The following is a 13,227-nucleotide window of genomic DNA, read 5'->3' as shown; positions in this document are numbered from 1 at the left end:
AAAAAAAAAAAGCTCTGGTTTATTTCATCATCAAGAAAGGTACTGTTTTATTAATACATAAAAGAAGGTAACACTATGTCCATGTTTCACAACTTCCATCAAAATAGTATACTGGAAGAAGGAATGCCCTTTCGGGGATGGCAAAAAGACACCAACGACATTCAACAAAAAAAAAAAAAAAAACCCCAGAGCAGAGCTACAACTATTATCCAGCTAATGGGTTCATTTCTCTCTCAACTTCTTGGTTACTGCACAGACTACCCCTGCCACAGCCACGATCGCTGCCGACACTAGAATGGTTGTTTTGAGCGTCTGCAGTGCCTCCTTCTTCCTCTTTTCTTTTTTCTTTTGCTCAAGCTCAGCTTGTTCCTTCTACATATAACAAAATTAAAAAATACACAATTAACAATGGGAGACATGAGAGAAGTTCGTTAGATGTTTGATTATAAAGGTTATTGGTGTCATATGATTAGCCATGTCCAGATTATTTTTATTAAATTTTCTGTGAATTTTTGTTATTTGGGGCTTCATAGAATGTTTTTCGGTTAAAGCTTATACGTGATAATTTACCATTAATTATTCCAAAAAATCTAAACTGATAAAAGATGGTAAATATAATCCTCAATATACCAGAGCCTTAGCACGATTAAAAAAAAAAAAAAAAAAATTAATCATTTAATTATTAATCTTGCTGCATATGCTGTATGATTAACTCCCTACCAAATTCTCAAGATCTCACGTGAAGTACTCATGCTTTCTACGCAAAATCGGGGGTGACAAGATCTCTTCACTGAAAAATTAAAATATGAAACTTACAAAATTAACCTTTCGCTATTTAATTAATTATTCTTCAAAATCAAATTAGAGTACCAAAAGTACGTACCTTGTTCTCCGACGAGGTAGCCACTTCAGACGATATGGGATCACCTTCAAAATTCTGGTTTTCCCCGGGATGCAATTCTTTATCAACGTCGGCTGCCGGAAAAGTCAAATCAGAGTCTTCCGTAGCTTCATCATGAATTCCCTTAGGGCTTGCCATTTTCTTGACATGAAAGAATTTAGCTTCCGGTTTTGGTGTTTCTTTTGCTGCTGGGAGATCGATCGAAGGAAATAGAGAGAAAAGAGATATCTATGACTATCAGGTTGGGTTTTTTCAAAGTTTTAGCAGAACCAGAGACGCTGACACGTCTCAGCATACGTGTCGCCAACCCAGATGCTTTTTCTTTTTCAGTTACATTTGCATGGGTCTTAACGACCTTCTTTTCTTCTTCTCAACTGCCCGGGGAAATTGTCGGAATTAACCAATTCTTGATGTTGTAGTGACAAAATTGCCCCCGCCTGGGAATTTCCTCAAGAGTATATATATATATATCGTGTATTGGGTAATTTAGGAAAACTCCTAGTGCGAAATCAACTTGTTTTTTTTTTTTTTTTGGCCATAAGTAAATGATATTTCCAATATTTGAACATTGTGACATTTTTCCATCTCAAGCAATGATGCACTACGAATACACATCTAAACTTGTAAGCAAGAGATTGAGGTTTGGTTACATGGACTTGCAGGAACATCATTAGCACAAGTACCACACTGGTGATAAGAAAAAGAAAAAAGAATGAAGTCGCCCAGCTCAAAGAACCTCGGATAATTCACCTTCAAAAACGTTGGTATAGGCATCTCGCCAGAGTAGCAAATTGAGAGCCCTGAATCTCCATCGCAGCACCCTCGTGGCTTTTAGTTCCCAGCTCCAAAACCACGAGGATTTGGCCTTGTTGATGCTGAGTTTACAAACTGCCTCCTTGATTCTGATCTCCTCTTTCTCCTTGCAGTACCAGGAGGAGCCTAATACAAGTGTGAAACCCAGATCATTATGTTTTTAATGAAAGTATACCCATCAAATTATCAAATTCTCAAAATAAGAGATAATTTATGAACTTCCCAACAAGGGTTTAACCAGCATGCTTAGCCTAAATTCTTATGAAAAGTGCATGAAGGTGAAAATTGGACAATAGACCGCATATTATAACATCAAATCATATGAATACAATTAAACAACACAAGTAAGCAAATAAGGCACCTTCTGCTCAGTTTTGAGGGCCTCCTCAAGATTGCTCAGCGCAGGAATGGATCCACCTTCCATTACACCCATCAAATTCTTCATACGAACACGCATTTGGAAAAGTTGAGCGACAAGTTGGTTCACCTACCGTTCAATTCATAAAAAAAAAAAAATTTAAAATATTCCACAAGTCTAGAGCCTATTTACATTAATAAGTAATACGGCCTATATTTTACCAAACAATAAAAGACACAATCTTGCATTGAATACCAAAAATGCATACCTGCTGCTCTGTTTTCCCAGACTCTTGAGCAACTCTTTTCCTCCTGACAGGAGATTCTGCCAACAATTCTGGCTTCTCTCTTTCCTCTGCAATCAAACAAGACAATCAGAAACTATCATGGCGAAAACTAAACAGAAGACACTACTTTACAAAGGAAGAAGGACCATTGCTTTGCTTCAATTGTTAGGAAGTGATACCATAGGCTAAAAAGAGATGCTAAATCAAGTATCATTTATCAAAAATACTTTCAATAAAAAGTAGAGAGATGAACAGACCAGGGGTCATTGCTTCAATCATTGCTTCCATTATCTTCAAACTCTTCTCTGCTTCTCGAATTTGTGCAGGAGTAACCTGATTGCACACACATAGGGAAGTTAACCATACAGTATAAAACACAAACAATAACACTGAAGAATCAACTTGATCTCTTCAATTAACACACTTCTGCTTCATTAGTAAAACTGGAAAATGGCCACAAGAACAATGGCGTAATAACGCGTTCTCAAGATGTTCAAGAAAAAAATGTAAAAAGTGTAGCTCAAAAAACATAAAACCTAGAACCAGGCTTTCACACTATAGCTACGGGCAAAATTAAAATTTAAGGACAATGGAAACGAGGCTTTCATACCTTACCCATACCAGGGATCATTCCTATAACACGAGTCATGGAACCCATACGTGCAACAGCTCGAGTTTGCTTTAGGAAATCATTGAAGTCAAACTTTGCGCTCATTATCTTCTTTTGCAGCTCTTCAGCATCTTCTTGTCGCATCTAGACAGATGATTTAATCAATGACTCTTTCTTCTTTTTTTTCTTTCATATAAATATGAAATTGAATTTTCTAAAACTTACAACTTCTTGTGCCTTCTCCACAAAGGAGAGGACATCTCCCATTCCTAGGATACGTCCTGCCATACGATTTGGGTAGAAAGGTTCAAGGTCCTCCATACGCTCTCCCCGCCCTACAAGCTTGATTGGCTTTCCTGATACCTGTCACCATTCAAAAATCAGTTGGAGTGTCTCTCCTTAATTCCAGCCAAACCAGGGATGGATCTATTGGCCACTTCCATTCAGAGCCATCAATGATTGCCTCAACCTTGGCAGTTTTCCCCAACCCTTGATTTTTGTAATCGCCAAAATTGTACAACGATGTGAGGCATAGAAGCTTGATAACAAGCCAGTAGTTACAAATATAAAATACTACCATTTGCAACAGGGCCATGGAAACCTACCTGATAACAGCTAAAACATGTGAAGCATGCTGTTTTGCATACATATACATTCTAAGCATCTGTGTGTGTGTGTTGTGGGGGGCGGGGGGTGTGAGTGTTTGTAGGAATTTTCATGAAGTGGGTCGGACAGGTCCAATGATATAGAGAAAACCAATTTCTGTTGAAACAAATCGAACAGCCTTACTCCATTTTGGGCTCACCAAATTTATCTTAACCGATTGTTTTATTATAACTGCCTAAGTTTTATGCTTTTCCCAAACTGTCACTAAAACTCGTAACCAATTGCCCAACAATACTACCTCAAGAATAAAATTATAGGATGAAAACATAAGGTTGACAAGGCAAACCTCTTTAACACTCAAAGCAGCTCCACCTCTAGAATCCCCATCCAGTTTTGTCAAAATGGCTCCCGTAATCCCAATCTCTAGATTAAATGTTGTCACTAAAGCTGTAAATTTACATAAGAAGAGGGTGAGATTAAAATTTAGGATTTTTCACTCATTACAGCATCAGTAGCCAAATAAAACACAAAAATCACAATCATAAATATGACCTTAACACTCATAAGCCCCATATGTATGAATTTAGCTCATTATACAAGATTTTTATTTCATAACCACTATCGCATAGGTAGGAAACTAAAGATGTAAACCTTGATTTATTTCACTCTTGATGAGTGAAAATAAATTTACCTGCAGCTTCTTGTCCAGTCATTGCATCAACAACAAGCAAAACTTCTGTGGGATTCAATGCCCGCTTCACTTCTTTCAGCTCATCCATCATGGCTTTGTCTATCTATTGAAAAAGATTGCAAATGGAACAAATACCAGTGAATATCAAGGTATAAGCAGTAGTAAACCAGCTGATATTATTGACATCAACATAGAATTATCAGTGAAATTATAACAGATGACATATATACGAAGTACTACCTGAAGCCTTCCAGCAGTATCCATTACGACTACATCTATGTTTTTCTTTTTGGCCTCTTCTAAACCTTGCTTCGCTATGTCTGAAGGTTTGACCTCAGTCCCCGCTGTATAAACAGGCACATCCACCTGTCACAAGCTATAACTGATTTGAGAATGAATTAAATAATAATGCTAATCACAAATTTAAATTGGAAAAATCAGAAAATCAGAAAAATGGCTCGTAGAACAAATCGAAACTTTTTCCAAATTTTGGCTTACATCTAAAACTATAGAACCCACATGTCATGCTCTTGTTTCTTCTATTTGATGACAAATAACTAAATATAGTGCCAGCAAGCCAAGATGAACTACTCATTTTAAGTGGCCAGAATGGGGAAATAGATCACTCATGGCACATGATTGACTCACATATATCAAAAGAAAGGGCCTACATACTACAAAACCCACTTAGCAACATATAAACAAGTTATTACCTCATAGCAAGAAATATTTCTTCAATGGTTTTTACATTCATTGTCTAGTCTTTAGGAACAATAAGCAAATGGTACAAAGCCATCAAAATGTGAATCTTTTTTCCTACATTTCCTCTTTACAATATTCTATTCTTGCTCCAAGTTGTTCTTCTGCTTTAAATTTGGAACACTAATTCACATCAAGTTGATCAGAGACCTCCATCTTCAGTTTGTCATCTTAAATTAAGAAAACACACATGTTGAGCATTTCACCAATCAAACCTAGTTTGCATCTCTAATTTGTCTGAGTGCCCTGTCTACTGCTTATAACAATATTTCATATAGCATATATTCATAAGAAAGTAAGATTATATATTAGAAAAATCCATGTGAACAGAGCATGGGTTGCAAGAATGATAGGCGAATGAAATGATACGTTGATCTTCAAATTGCAACCTCCAAAACTTCATTGGCAATAAAAAAGTACCATTACCTGTTCACCCAAAATAACAAGTTGGTCAATAGCAGCTGGTCTATACACATCTCCAGCAACCAGCATGCAACTCTTTCCCTGTGGTCAATATTATGTCATTGGCGTCAGCAAGGTGGATCAACAAACTAGAGTATCTACTGAGTACCGACAACTGTTATAAAAGCACCAACTCTAAGAAAAGGGGAGCTTTTGGGAGTATACCTGTTTCTTAAGATAATAAGCCAATTTTGCGCACACAGTTGTTTTTCCGACTCCTTGTAGACCAGCTAATAGTATTACAGTGGGACCAGATTTTGCAAAAACTAGTTCAGATACCTCCCCACCCATCAATTTCACAAGCTCATCATTTACAATCTGCAAGAAAAATAAAATAACTACTCATTCTTACATCACCTGTAAAATTTCAATAGAGATTACCTAGCTTTTTCTTGCTTTCAAGTTAAACCCATGGCTTCGTTATTGAAAAAAAAAATGTACGTTTTGTTACGAGAGCCGCCCTATCTCATGCTAAAAGCTTCTTTTGAGCACTGTATATAAGAAAAGATGAAATTGAAGGACAAATTACCATGTCAACCAGTAATAATGGTCCATGGAATCTACCATAGCAAAGATCAAGAGATGTGCAATTTCCGAAAGTGTATAAATCTGAGTTTGATCAAGTTAGTAATAGTCAATATGTCCAATTGAGCCCTAGATGAACAGAGAAGTCTGGTAACCAGAACTAACTAAAGCATGTTAAACAACAATTTCACACATTTTATAAGGGTTTCAGTTTAATTGAACTTAAAGACTTAATCAAATCACTAGAATGTAGTCTTCATACCTTAACCAGTTGCTGATCTGGTCTCACCCCACGAATCAACCCTACACCGATAGCCTGCTCACTAATTTCTTGCACAAACCGCCGTACAACAGGAAGGCTCACCTGTCAATAGAGCAGCTAATAACTATTCCATTTATCATATATCCATAAAAAAACTCAAGCACACGCACACGCACACACAGTCACAGACTCACTCACTTACATCTGCTTCCAAAAGTGCTCTCCTTATATCTCGCATCGGCTCCACTATATTTTCCTTGGTCAAAACCTCTGAAGCAAAGGGAAATTCACTCAAACTTTAATCTACTTGGACAAGTTATACAAAACCCATGCACCCATGTGTATTATACATCTCTTAAGGTCATTAAAGTAGCTCATTTTTCGTTGTTTCATCACACATTGGCATAATTGATTAAAATATGTAAAGGTAAAGCCAAAACGGTACCTTCTCCTTTGAGCTTATTCCAGGCGGCCTCAAGCCCGCTCGTGAGCTGCCCAAACATCTCAGCTCTCACAACAACACCATGCGTACCTCTTCCCACAGTAACACTCTTGGAGTTCACCCAACCCCATAATTCTCTCTGTGTAAAACATGAACCCAATTCACATATGAGAAATTGATCCATTAAACAAAGAACACGAACCCACTTCACATACGAGCCTATTGTTGCTTTATTTGACTTACAGTAAACAAGTTTCTGGAAGAGAGCGACGAGGGACTGCTCGAACCAGTCCACGACGAGCGAAATCGACTCGGTTTCCTCGCGTCGTTCGAACTGTCACGGCAACACCAGCTTCTGCGGCTCGTCGAGAAGGAATGAGAAGCTGCGGAGAAATGGCGGGAGGCAACGGTCGAGAATTGTACGGCCTCCATTCGATCAGAGTCGGAGGATTTCAAGCTTTCATTCTTTCTCTCTTTCTTTGTGTGTGTAGGGGTTTTATCCACTGAAAACACACGGAGATTTCGTCATCCGTTTGTTCTATCTATCTATCTAGTTGGTAGCTTGTGTTCCGCGTAGTACCGTAGTATTCTGTTCTGCGGCATCACGAGCCGTTAAATGGATCAAAACGCACCGGTTCCTAAGTGATCGTCATTCGTCAAGGGGCTATCCTAGCTTGTATCAAGATGTTGGTTAGAGCTACATCGTACCACATAATCGAGATCATTAGTTTTTTTTTATTAGAAAAAAAGGTCATTAGTTCATTGCTTATTGAAGATCACTAGGTAACGTTGCTCCAACATTTATGCCTTACATAATATCATCAATGGCATATAAAAAGGCCAGCTCATGTTGTATTCCTTTTTCTTTTTTCTTTTTTTTCTTTTTTTCAAATAAAATAGTTAATATACATCGAAGCCTTATCATTAACAGTAACGACTCTGTACAACATAACTACAGTCTTTTGGAGGTCTAAGACCATTACTAACGAGCAACATCTAAAATTTTTACAAACGCCAGTGGGTTGAGGCTCAACTTGGCGAACACCACAAAGATGCAAGGAATTTGTCTCTAAAATAGAAAAGAAATGAACATTATATACATCTCTTAGTCTTACAAAGGCAAAATATAAGTGCATTGCTGAAAAAAAAAAAAAAAAAAAAAAAAAAAAAAAAAAAGTAAAAGCTTAGCCTTCCAATTGCTTTAAAATCAAAAAATTTGGAAATCCAAGGTCAGAAAGCTCATTACACAGACCATAATCACAATTGCTTAAGTCAAGCCAGCTATTGCTACAACAGCATCAGTTCCAGAAACACATTCATCTTCAACAAATGGAATGGTTCTCCACACTGTCAATTTCATTGGAAGGGTCCCCTTGCCTGCAGATAACACGACATAAAAAACACGTAGCTGTGCTTTCAAATTATTTTACTTTTGTGATAGGAAAATCAGACTCACCCCCAGCGGTTCTATCCTTTTCGGTGCAAATGGCAGCATAATGAGAACCGGCCAAATCCAAGAGTGCAAATTGCCAATTGTTTGCGAGGTTCTTGGGGTCATCAAAAGAATCAATAACTGTATCAAATGCCTGAAAGCATAATAAAAACGAAAGAGATTTCATCTGTGTATTCAAGATCAACATTTTATACTTCAAAAAAATGAAAGAAAGATCAACATTTTATGAAAATTTACTTGCCAAAAGCTAAAATAATGCACTTGGAATATACTACAGCATGTCCATGCTACGAAAGTTGAATTTAGATCAAATTTACTATGGATAGCATACCATCTTTGGAAGCTTTGAAATTTTACAATTATGAAGCTGTCTTAAGTGCAGTTGGATTCTAGAAGTGTTTGGAGTCTCCTTGGTGACAAATGCAATTTTTCTGTGAGTTGGGATTACACTCTGCACAGAACGGTGACATATTTTAAGGGGAAATCCCTCCTCCCTCTACTTGCCAAGCTGATGTTTGCTGCTGCAATCTATTCCAGGATTTTTCAGGACAAGTCCAGTAGCATGGCAACTACTCTATCAGAAATGGCAGTAGCTAGGATTAATTCTTTGCAAGGGTTTCATCCCTCCCCTCTCAATCAAACGCTAGTGGATTCCTGGGGCTCCTTGTTTTGTTTTGTTTTTAATTGTGTTATGGCGCCTTTTGTTAGGCCTTTTTGATGTAGCTGCAAGTTCCCCTTGGGGTTTCCCTTCCCCCTTTGCATTCTTTGAGTTTGTCTTAATAAATTCTTATTCATCCAAAAACAATAAAAAGTGCATTGGATACCTCAGAATCTCTATGCCCGGAAACATGAATGCCCCCTTCCATAGCAGTCCGAAACCGAATCGTAAAGGTCTTAAAAGGTGCAGCTGAGAAGCCCCTTCCCAATGCTTTCACATATGCCTCCTGAAAGTGTGATCCATAACCATAACAAAGAGCTAAAGGAAAACAAATGTTTAAACTCAAAGCTCAATCATTCTCTTTTTAAAAAAATATTATTATTATTATTATTATTATTATTGGTAATTTACACATGTATCTAGTGGGTCTTGACCCACCACCTCACCCTCCACTCTATTCTTAACGGAGGAGGTGTCCTTTGAGCTAGAGCTCTTTGGCCACAACGTTCAATCATTCTATCAATGTATTTTCTTTGAGTTCATGTAAAAGTGTATGCATACTCTACTGTATCCAACTGCTCATTCTTTTCCACTTAAGAACAACTAAATACATAAAAATAGATAAATCATATCTTTTAGCCAAACAAAGAAAATAGAAGAACTGGTAAACAAGCTGGGCATCTCAACGTCTCTGAACCCAGCAGAATGACATGCAGGCACAATTTTGCCATAGATAGAAGGGAAGGACCAAACACCCACACCCACACCCACACAGACAAATTTCAAGTAGAATTTGTCCTCATGTATCTTTATTAAATCCAAAGAATTTAAAACAAAGCACCACGCACTTAGAGAGTGTAATTCTACTTATGCTTTTAGAAATACTCTAAGCTAGTCCTTCCTAGTTTCTTCAAGGTAAAACTTCTGCTGAGAATCCAACAATGAACTGTCTGCAGTGTAGAACTTTCTAACAGGTTTCTTTTAGTAAGTAAAACTTTCTAACAAGTTCAGAATACGCTTCAATTTTTCTACAAGAAGTACAGCTTGAAGATGGAATAAGTATAGTCTTTTAGCAATGTAGACTAAATTGTATGCTATCAAACTTTAGAACATCAGATACATTTGCTGCAGAACCTATCAAGAGACTCTTTATCAGGATTTATCAGATTTTCATACAACTGTCACAATGAACTGAAAGAACTCGAAGCATATCAATATTAGCACAACCTAACTCACCTTGAGAGTCCATAATTTTATTAACTCCTGACGCTGAAATTCAGGATCTGAAATAGCAGTTAAAAGTTCCACTTCGTAAGGAGAAAAGTACCTTCGAGCAAATGCTAAGATATTGTTCTTTAACTTCCGTTGCTTCTCTTCCACATCAATACCAATCTACAATTAGAAAAATGAACTATATCAGCTAATGTAGCATTTCTTCAACACAAGCAACAATAAATATAATGATATGCACAGGTTATAACGATCACAAGGGAATATAAAGATTGCATATGCAGAATTTACATTTGGCTCATGGATATTCACAATACTTACTGGTGAATTCATAGTCACTCCACAAGCTATTAAGGAAGAAGAGTGTGAAATGTTGAAATGCAAGGGTGGTAGGTGCCTGTCATCAACATCTTGCCAGTCTACCTGTTCAAATATGCTATCATAAATATTATAAAAATATGATAAAACAAAATGAACTTTAAAAGAATATGATGATAAAATAATCGAGCAAGGTCCATGAAAAAGTAGACAATAAGTTTTACGATACATCAGAGGTCAAAAAACAAACTTACCTCAGGCTTCCCAAAGATATTCTTTCTAAACTTCAAGGATCTTGGATGAATTTGACAATTTGTCTGATCTAGTAATGAAAAATAGTGTTTAGATATAAACCTAACCTCTTTGTACAACATTGTCTACCACTTCCTACAAGAAAAAAGTAAATATGCAAGTAACTAAATAAAATGATGTGGATGGTATTTTAACAATTAAAAATATCTTCACGCCTAAATCTTTGTAAAACAAAAGCCAGGTTAGTATCCACTATGCACTTCATTCACACTGAAAAATATGTTTGTCAATATAACTAATCTACACCATGGTTGAAATACCCAATCTGTTGAGTACTGCAACAAATACAACAAAACCACAGACTATGCAATGTACATATAATTAAGAAGAACCACTTCACCAACGAACCCTAAAAGTAAGATACAAGCAAATGAAGAATAACAATAAGAATGGATGAGAAAGTATTAGGCAAAGGAGGACCTACATCTTGAAATTGTAGTGCGAACCAGTGCACGAGCCAGCAAGGCTCTTTTTCGGAGCTGATCTCCACTCATTCGGAAAACATTTTCTCTCTCGCATGGGGATAGAAGTTCCAAATATTGATTAAGAAGTGTGTCACTCTTCACCTCATTAGGTACTAAATACCATAAATGTGTTTCCCTACAAAACCCCAAAAAGAGCTATATCTGTTGAAAAAACATTTGTTATCAAAACAAAAAACATTAACAAACATCTCAAAACACAAAACACTCAAAACTGTTTTCATCTTTATGTCGTGTCATAACACTTTTTCAAACAAAAAACAAAAAATATGCTCCAAAACACATTAACAAGCATACCCTTTAGATTTGGATAATAAATTTTGGCAAGGCATAACCAAGTAATCATGGTCTTCATCATAGTGGCATTATACAAATAATGCCAATGTTCATTCGTATCTCCAAGGATCAAGATCTCTACATTTTCTAGTATAACTCCGCGACAGAGTTCTCAAAATCTTAACTATTATCTCCAATTAAATGGTTCATATTTTGCCATCTCAGGATACAACTTATGAAACACAATAAATAAAAGAGGTGCTAAATACTGAGACGACAAAACCTAAACCATTGAATTAAACGCGATGGTAAGGATTTTAAGAACTACAACATAGAACAAATTCTAAATCATTATCCTCACTAGACTGAATTGGTTACATCATAATAATACATAAAAGCAATGCCATAAAGTGTCATACATTGGAGATGGAAGTGGCACTGGGACCAGAGGGGACGAAGCAGCACAGAAGTTCCTTTGGCAGCAACGTATATTCATGGTGAAATTCACTCTACACCTCAACCACAACCACGACATGCACTACACGAGCTAAACTGGCAACTTGTGAGATAATAACAAGATTTAATTTAGACATCAAAATTTGATTCCTTAGGGTTTCAGGATTTGAGGTTACGAGGCAGAACTCTTACAGATGAAATTGATGGAGCCAGAGACTAGCTCGTTAGCTTTAAGATGGGGCAGGGAGTTGGGATCAGTTCCACCCTATGGCGAGTATTATTGTTTTCCCACGACCATCAATTCCAAAGGTGGGACTCTTGGAGCCAAAATGCCTTCCGCTCTCCGCCGTGTTCTCATCTGTGTGTCAAGAACACCTCGAGCCGATCGGTAAAAGGTGGTTCTCGAGCCTCTCAACGGCAGAGAGGAGTGCTTTCAATCAAGTGGAGTTATGGATCAAGAGAGAATATGGGTCAAGAGAGAATAAAGCTTCCCAATGGAATCGGTTTTCAGACGCACAGCTCCGTCTTGGGGGACGAGGCGTTTGTTAGGGAAATTAAATGTTGACAAAAGATTAAACTGCTATTTAAATCGGGAAATGTTATGTGTTTTCTTTGAAAGGTGCTGCTGTTCGGTCGTGGCAAAAACGAGCCAATAAGAAGTTGCCACCTAACCCAATCCCATCAAACTTAAATTTACAAAATAAACACAACTACATCTTATTATTAATTTAAAATATTATTAGTCTTTAAAAAAAATAAAAAAATATTGAAGTCCCAAAGTGAGGGGATGCAACCACCCTAGAGGGGTGGTCGCGCACCTATGGGTGGCCGCGCGAGCCACCCCCCTTAGTAGTGGGGGTGGCCACTAGCCACCCCAGAGACTAGGGGTGGCCCGCGAGCCACCCCCCTTGGTGGTGGTGGTGGTGGTGGTGGTGGTGGTGGGGGGAGGGGGGGGAGGGGGTCGCTAGCCACCCTAGATTTGTCTGGGGTGGCTCGCGGCCATCCCAGCCACCTCTGGGGGTGGCACGAGGCCACCCCAGAGATTAGGGGTGGCCGCGAGCCACCCCAAATATATCTGAGGTGGCTCGCGCGGCCACCCATGGCTACTGGGGGTGGTCGGTGAGCCACTCCTAGGCCCTTGGGTGGCCACGCGGCCAATGCTGGGGGTGGTGTGAGGCCACCCCAAAGATTAGGGGTGGCTCGCGGCCACCCCAGCCACCATTGGGGGTGGCCCGCGAGCCACCCCAACCTCCACTGGGTAGCTCGTGAGCCACCCCCTAGGCCTTGGGGTGGTCGTGCACCACCCTAGAGGGAGGAGAGGTGGCTC

At 38.3% G+C, this 13,227-nt stretch overlaps 3 protein-coding genes across 6 annotated transcripts; all 3 read right to left on the bottom strand.

Annotated features, from left to right (window-relative positions):
• Positions 1-4: 4 nt before the first annotated feature.
• LOC132178565 (uncharacterized) lies at positions 5-1,317 on the bottom strand. Its single transcript, XM_059591008.2, has 2 exons — positions 884-1,317; positions 5-372 (listed from the first exon to the last, which is right to left on the bottom strand). The coding sequence occupies exons 1-2, from the start codon at positions 1,037-1,039 to the stop codon at positions 223-225; spliced, it is 306 nt and encodes a 101-aa protein (XP_059446991.1). The 5' UTR covers positions 1,040-1,317; the 3' UTR covers positions 5-222.
• A 170-nt stretch (positions 1,318-1,487) lies between these two features.
• Positions 1,488-7,220, bottom strand: CPSRP54 (chloroplast signal recognition particle 54 kDa subunit). The gene is made up of 15 exons (XM_059591007.1): positions 6,959-7,220; positions 6,719-6,854; positions 6,476-6,543; positions 6,274-6,375; positions 5,652-5,804; positions 5,451-5,528; positions 4,506-4,631; positions 4,266-4,368; positions 3,921-4,021; positions 3,194-3,331; positions 2,969-3,112; positions 2,616-2,691; positions 2,341-2,426; positions 2,076-2,201; positions 1,488-1,840 (listed from the first exon to the last, which is right to left on the bottom strand). The coding sequence occupies exons 1-15, from the start codon at positions 7,145-7,147 to the stop codon at positions 1,733-1,735; spliced, it is 1,734 nt and encodes a 577-aa protein (XP_059446990.1). The 5' UTR covers positions 7,148-7,220; the 3' UTR covers positions 1,488-1,732.
• Positions 7,221-7,899: 679 nt separating this feature from the next.
• LOC132179960 (uncharacterized) lies at positions 7,900-12,439 on the bottom strand. 4 transcript variants are annotated; one of them, XM_059592783.2, is made up of 9 exons: positions 12,093-12,439; positions 11,864-12,003; positions 11,111-11,286; positions 10,629-10,696; positions 10,378-10,479; positions 10,063-10,218; positions 8,993-9,112; positions 8,172-8,301; positions 7,900-8,092 (listed from the first exon to the last, which is right to left on the bottom strand). In XM_059592783.2, the coding sequence occupies exons 2-9, from the start codon at positions 11,977-11,979 to the stop codon at positions 7,983-7,985; spliced, it is 978 nt and encodes a 325-aa protein (XP_059448766.1). In that variant the 5' UTR covers positions 11,980-12,003; positions 12,093-12,439; the 3' UTR covers positions 7,900-7,982. The 4 variants fall into 4 exon arrangements, with proteins under 4 accessions (XP_059448766.1, XP_059448768.1, XP_059448765.1 ...); XM_059592785.2 differs by having other exon boundaries at positions 11,864-11,996; XM_059592782.2 differs by having other exon boundaries at positions 11,864-11,991.
• Between the last annotated feature and the right edge of the window lie 788 nt (positions 12,440-13,227).

The sequence above is a fragment of the Corylus avellana genome, chromosome 4 (assembly GCF_965113065.1).
Source record: "Corylus avellana chromosome 4, dhCorAvel1.hap1.2, whole genome shotgun sequence".
NCBI classification, from domain to species: domain Eukaryota; kingdom Viridiplantae; phylum Streptophyta; class Magnoliopsida; order Fagales; family Betulaceae; genus Corylus; species Corylus avellana.
The sequence above is the reverse complement of the archived record's forward strand: the minus strand, read 5'-3'. Positions and strand labels throughout refer to the sequence as shown.

Coding starts and splice junctions, on each gene's coding strand:
- LOC132178565 (XM_059591008.2), bottom strand. CDS start 1,039: ATGGCAAGCCCTAAGGGAATTCATGATGAAGCTACGGAAGACTCTGAT. Junction 373..883: donor CTACCTCGTCGGAGAACAAG/GTACGTACTTTT, acceptor TGTTATATGTAG/AAGGAACAAGCTGAGCTTGA.
- CPSRP54 (XM_059591007.1), bottom strand. CDS start 7,147: ATGGAGGCCGTACAATTCTCGACCGTTGCCTCCCGCCATTTCTCCGCA. Junction 5,529..5,651: donor CTTATTATCTTAAGAAACAG/GTATACTCCCAA, acceptor TATTGACCACAG/GGAAAGAGTTGCATGCTGGT. Junction 4,369..4,505: donor ATACTGCTGGAAGGCTTCAG/GTAGTACTTCGT, acceptor CTTTTTCAATAG/ATAGACAAAGCCATGATGGA.
- LOC132179960 (XM_059592783.2), bottom strand. CDS start 11,979: ATGTCGTGGTTGTGGTTGAGGTGTAGAGTGAATTTCACCATGAATATA. Junction 11,287..11,863: donor GTGCCACTTCCATCTCCAAT/GTATGACACTTT, acceptor GGGGTTTTGTAG/GGAAACACATTTATGGTATT. Junction 10,480..10,628: donor ATATCTTTGGGAAGCCTGAG/GTAAGTTTGTTT, acceptor ATATTTGAACAG/GTAGACTGGCAAGATGTTGA.